The following is a 5,156-nucleotide window of genomic DNA, read 5'->3' as shown; positions in this document are numbered from 1 at the left end:
AGTGTTTCCGTGTTCCCTAAGTGTTGAGCCAACAGCAAGTTTTCCGTGTTCCCTAAGTGTTGAGCCAACAGCAAGTTTTTCCGCATTCCCTAAGTGTTGAGCCAACAGCAAGTTTTTCCGTATTCCCTAAGTGTTGAGCCAACAGCAAGTTTTTCCGTATTCCCTAAGTGTTGAGCCAACAGCTGGTGTTTCCGTGTTCTCTAAGTGTTGAGCCAACAGCTGGTGTTTCCGTGTTCCCTAAGTGTTGAGCCAACAGCTAGTGTTTCCGTGTTCCCTAAGTGTTGAGCCAACAGCTAGTGTTTCCGTGTTCCCTAAGTGTTGAGCCAACAGCTAGTGTTTCCTTGTTCCCTAAGTGTTGAGCCAACAGCTAGTGTTTCCTTGTTACCTAAGTGTTGAGCCAACAGCTAGTGTTTCCGTATTCCCTAAGTGTTGAGCCAACAGCTAGTGTTTCCGTGTTCCCTAAGTGTTGAGCCGACAAGTAGTGTTTCCATGTTCCCTAAGTGATGAGCCAACAGGTAGTGTTTCCATGTTCCCTAAGTGTTGAGCCAACAGCTAGTGTTTCCGTGTTCCCTAAGTGTTGAGCCAAGAGGTAGTGTTTCCATGTTCCCTAAGTGTTGAGCCAACAGCTAGTGTTTCCATGTTCCCTAAGTGTTGGGCCAACAGCTAGTGTTTCCGTGTTATTATACATTTCTTATTGATAGTTTTGCACTGTTAGTTTAATACGTGTGTTTAGGGCTAACCTAAGCTGATTGAACCTTGTAATATATTATTATGATTACAACCAGATATATCATTAAAAGCAAGGAGACCCCACTGATGAAACAGTACATTCTAATCTAGGAATGTAAAAAAAGTATATTTAGTTAGCTATACTGATGACCGGGTTCGTTTTTAGTTTCATTTTCAGTATGTAGCCTGCTATGATCGGAAGTTAATATTAAATTAACATACAGTAGGCAAATATAAAATGATCTTCTCACTCAAAGGACTAATTTCAAACAGATTCTACGAGTGGCAATCGTTAAACAACCTGTTATAGCTTTAACACACAAAACAAATACGTAGAAACCTCTAGAATGCTTCACACGTATCTACAGTTCCCGTTTTAAATGTTGTCTACTTGATAGAAGCAGGAAAACTCACAGCATTTCGAAGGTACTTCACAGTTCCTTTCTGAAGGTCTTCAGCAATGAGATCAGTAAAAATCCATCCAACCTTTTTTAACCCTAGTTCTGACGCTATATGATCCACTAAAGACTCTCGTTCATCGGGCTGAAGTTTGACGGAGTCTCTGGTACTCTCCTGGCAACATATAAGTACTTGTGATTGAAAGAGTACATAAGAAATTGACAATAATAACACCTATAACCACTTACACAGCTTTCAAATTACAAGAAGAGTCATTCAAGGTGAAGGATATTAGGGTATATTTAAAAACTGATTTAGATTAGTTCTGAAAGGAGTGGATTACTTTTGTATTAACCGAGATTTTCATGTTTGAAACACCATATAAAGATTTCCTGAGGTTTTTGGTTCAATGTTTGACTTTTCACACACACACACAAATAATTATGCTAGTTGTCTGAGAGACTAACATTTCATTGCCACATGTCTTCAATGTGGCCAATTTTGATACCAGAAAAATCAAAAACTGTCCATATTACTGCTTGGGACCTGCAAGAAGGTATCTTTGTACCAAATCCCACGTAAACTGGCCAAATATACAGTAGAGTAATTGTCAAAAAACTATACAATTATGTTTTTTTGTGGGAACTTGATCTCCATATAATTACTAAAAATGGTCAAGTCCAACATTTCTGTTTGTCAATGTGTGGGACCTGTAGAGAAGTATCATCAACGTGTGGGACCTGTAGAGAAGTATCATCAACGTGTGGGACCTGTAGAGAAGTATCGTCAACGTGTGGGACCTGTAGAGAAGTATCGTCAACGTGTGGGACCTGTAGAGAAGTATCGTCAACGTGTGGGACCTGTAGAGAAGTATCGTCAACGTGTTGGACCTGTAGAGAAGTATCGTCAACGTGTGGGACCTGTAGAGAAGTATCGTCAATGTGTAGGACCTGTAGAGAAGTATCGTCAATGTGTGGGACCTGTAGAGAAGTATCGTCAATGTGTAGGACCTGTAGAGAAGTATCATCAACGTATTGGACCTGTAGAGAAGTATCGTCAATGTGTAGGACCTGTAGAGAAGTATCGTCAATGTGTGGGACCTGTAGAGAAGTATCGTCAATGTATGGGACCTGTAGAAAAAGTATCGTCAATGTGTGGACCTGTAGAGAAGTATCGTCAATGTGTGGGACCTGTAGAGAAGTATCGTCAATGTGTGGGACCTGTAGAGAAGTATCTTTCTACCAAATCTCATATAAATTGGTCAAAACAAGACTAAGTAATAGACTCAAACCCTAAAATTATGCTTTTATGTGAACTTTGACCTCCTAAAAAGACTCAAAATGGACAAATCCAACTTTTTTGTAAGTCAATGTGTTGTACAAACTTTCATCTTGTATGCTATAAATATAACTTCACAGGAGCCCAAAATATACATTTCTGGGTTGTTTGGCATTTGACTCCATAAAATTCTAAAAAAGGCCTAAATAGAAAAAAAAATTAAAAGGGTGTCTGCGTATACTGGACCAAGGTATAACCCTACCAAGTTTCAAATCAATTAGAAGGGTGTCTGGGTATAATGGACCGAGGTATAACCCTACCAAGTTTCAAATGAATTGGAAGGGTGTCTGGGTATAATGGACCGAGGTATAACCCTACCAAGTTTCAAATCAATTAAAAGGGTGTCTGGGTATAATGGACTAAGGTATAACCCTACCAAGTTTCAAGTCAATTAAAAGGGTGTCTGGGTATAATGGACCAAGGTATAACCCTACCAAGTTTCAAGTCAATTAAAAGGGTGTCTGGGTATATTGGATCAAGGTATAACTCTACCAAGTTTCAAATCAAATTAGAAGGGTGTCTGGGTATAATGTACCAAGGTATAACCCTACCAAGTTTCAAATCAATTAGAAGGGTATCTGGGTATAATGGACCGAGGTATAACCCTACCAAGTTTCAAATCAATTAAAAGGGTGTCTGGGTATAATGGACAAAGGTATAACCCTACCATGTTTCAAGTCAATTAAAAGGGTGTCTGGGTATAATGGACCAAGGTATAACCCTACCAAGTTTCAAATCAATTAGAAGGGTGTCTGGGTATAATGGACCGAGGTATAACCCTACCAAGTTTCAAATCAATTAAAAGGGTGTCTGGGTATATTGGACCAAGGTATAACCCTACCAAGTTTCAAACCAATTAGAAGGGTGTCTGGGTATAATGTACCAAGGTATAACCCTACCAAGTTTCAAGTCAATTAAAAGGGTGTCTGGGTATAATGGACCAAGGTATAACCCTACCAAGTTTCAAATCAATTAAAAGGGTGTCTGGGTATAATGGACCGAGGTATAACCCAACCAAGTTTCAAATCAATTAGAAGGTTGTCTGGGTATAATGTACCAAGGTATAACCCTACCAAGTTTCAAATCAATTAGAAGGTTGTCTGGGTATAATGGACCAAGGTTTAACCCTACCAAGGTTCAAGTCAATTAAAAGGGTGTCTGGGTATAATGGACCAAGGTATAACCCTACCAAGTTTCAAATCAATTAAAAGGGTGTCTGGGTATATTGGACCAAGGTATAACCCTACCAAGTTTCAAACCAATTAGAAGGGTGTCTGGGTATAATGTACCAAGGTATAACCCTACCAAGTTTCAAATCAATTAGAAGGTTGTCTGGGTATAATGTACCAAGGTATAACCCTACCAAGTTTCAAATCAATTAGAAGGTTGTCTGGGTATAATGGACCAAGGTTTAACCCTACCAAGGTTCAAGTCAATTAGAAGGTTGTCTGGGTATAATGTACCAAGGTTCAAGTCAATTAAAAGGGTGTCTGGGTATAATGGACCAAGGTATAACTCTACCAAGTTTCAAGTCAATTAAAAGGGTGTCTGGGTATAATGGACCAAGGTATAACTCTACCAAGTTTCAAGTCAATTAAAAGGGTGTCTGGGTATAATGGACCAAGGTATAACTCTACCAAGTTTCAAATCAATTTGCAAGGAAATTGAGGAATTGCATTGATTGAAAAGTGTTTAGAAGAAAAAACAAAAAAAAAACTATGTTTCTCTGTAGAGGCATAATTAGGTTACACTGGTTTTCATCTCAACTTTTGAGTCACAACTCAAGCATCCATATCAGATAGTAGTTATAACCTGAGCATTGATAATAAAGTTGGTATATTAGATAGTGGTTATAACAAGCTATATTCATTCATCTTGTGTCTGTTAACAAGCTATATTCATCCATCTTGTGTCTGTTAACATGCTATATTCATTCATCTTGTGTCTTTTAACAAGCTATATTCATCCATCTTGTGTCTGTTAACATGCTATATTCATTCATCTTGTGTCTTTTAACAAGCTATATTCATCCATCTTGTGTCTGTTAACAAGCTGTTTTTTATGAAAATTAAATTAATTTTTTCATTGTGCTATAAGAGCAGAAAAATTGTACAGATCAAAATTTACCAAAAAAAAAAACTTTAAGATCAAAAGACACAAGATGGATGAATATAGCTTGTTAACAGACACAAGATGAATGAATATAGCTTGTTCACAGACACAAGATGAATGAATATAGCTTGTTAACAGACACAAGATGAATGAATATAGCTTGTTAACAGACACACGATGAATGAATATAGCTTATTAACAGACACAAGATGAATGAATATAGCTTGTTAAAAGACAATAGATGAATGAATATAGCTTGTTCACAGATGCAAGATGAATGAATATAGCATGTTAACAGACACAAGATGAATGAATATAGCTTGTTCACAGACACAAGATGAATGAATATAGTTTGTTAACAGATGCAAGATGAATGAATATAGCTTGTTTACAGAGACAAGATGAATGAATATAGCTTGTTAACAGATACAAGATGGATGAATATAGTTTGTTAACAGATGCAAGATGAATGAATATAGCTTGTTCACAGATGCAAGATGAATGAATATAGCTTGTTAACAGATACAAGATGGATGAATATAGTTTGTTCACAAACACAAGATGAATGAATATAACTT

General features: G+C 37.3%; 2 protein-coding genes across 2 annotated transcripts in view; one reads left to right on the top strand and one right to left on the bottom strand.

Annotated features, from left to right (window-relative positions):
• Positions 1 to 1,785, bottom strand: part of LOC106477140 (nuclear protein localization protein 4 homolog) — a gene marked incomplete at its 3' end in the record, with an annotated part of 3,235 nt that extends 1,450 nt beyond the window's left edge. Inside the window, exons 1-2 of the mRNA XM_022380811.1 lie at positions 1,753 to 1,785; positions 1,144 to 1,362 (exon numbers count right to left, since the gene is read on the bottom strand). Coding sequence (XP_022236519.1) covers positions 1,144 to 1,362; positions 1,753 to 1,785 — 252 coding nt within the window. The remainder of the gene's footprint in view (positions 1 to 1,143; positions 1,363 to 1,752) is intronic.
• Positions 1,786 to 1,798: 13 nt separating this feature from the next.
• On the top strand, positions 1,799 to 2,404 carry LOC106477138. Its single transcript, XM_013937730.1, has one exon. It carries the CDS (start codon positions 1,799 to 1,801, stop codon positions 2,402 to 2,404), a length of 606 nt encoding a protein of 201 aa, XP_013793184.1.
• Positions 2,405 to 5,156: the final 2,752 nt, after the last annotated feature.

Source organism: Limulus polyphemus, unplaced genomic scaffold (genome assembly GCF_000517525.1).
Source record: "Limulus polyphemus unplaced genomic scaffold, Limulus_polyphemus-2.1.2 Scaffold12969, whole genome shotgun sequence".
In the NCBI taxonomy this organism is placed as follows: Eukaryota; Metazoa; Arthropoda; class Merostomata; order Xiphosura; family Limulidae; genus Limulus; species Limulus polyphemus.
The sequence above is the reverse complement of the archived record's forward strand: the minus strand, read 5'-3'. Positions and strand labels throughout refer to the sequence as shown.

Bases quoted from the DNA above. Each gene is read 5' to 3' on its own strand.
- LOC106477138 (XM_013937730.1), top strand. From the start codon at position 1,799: ATGGTCAAGTCCAACATTTCTGTTTGTCAATGTGTGGGACCTGTAGAG.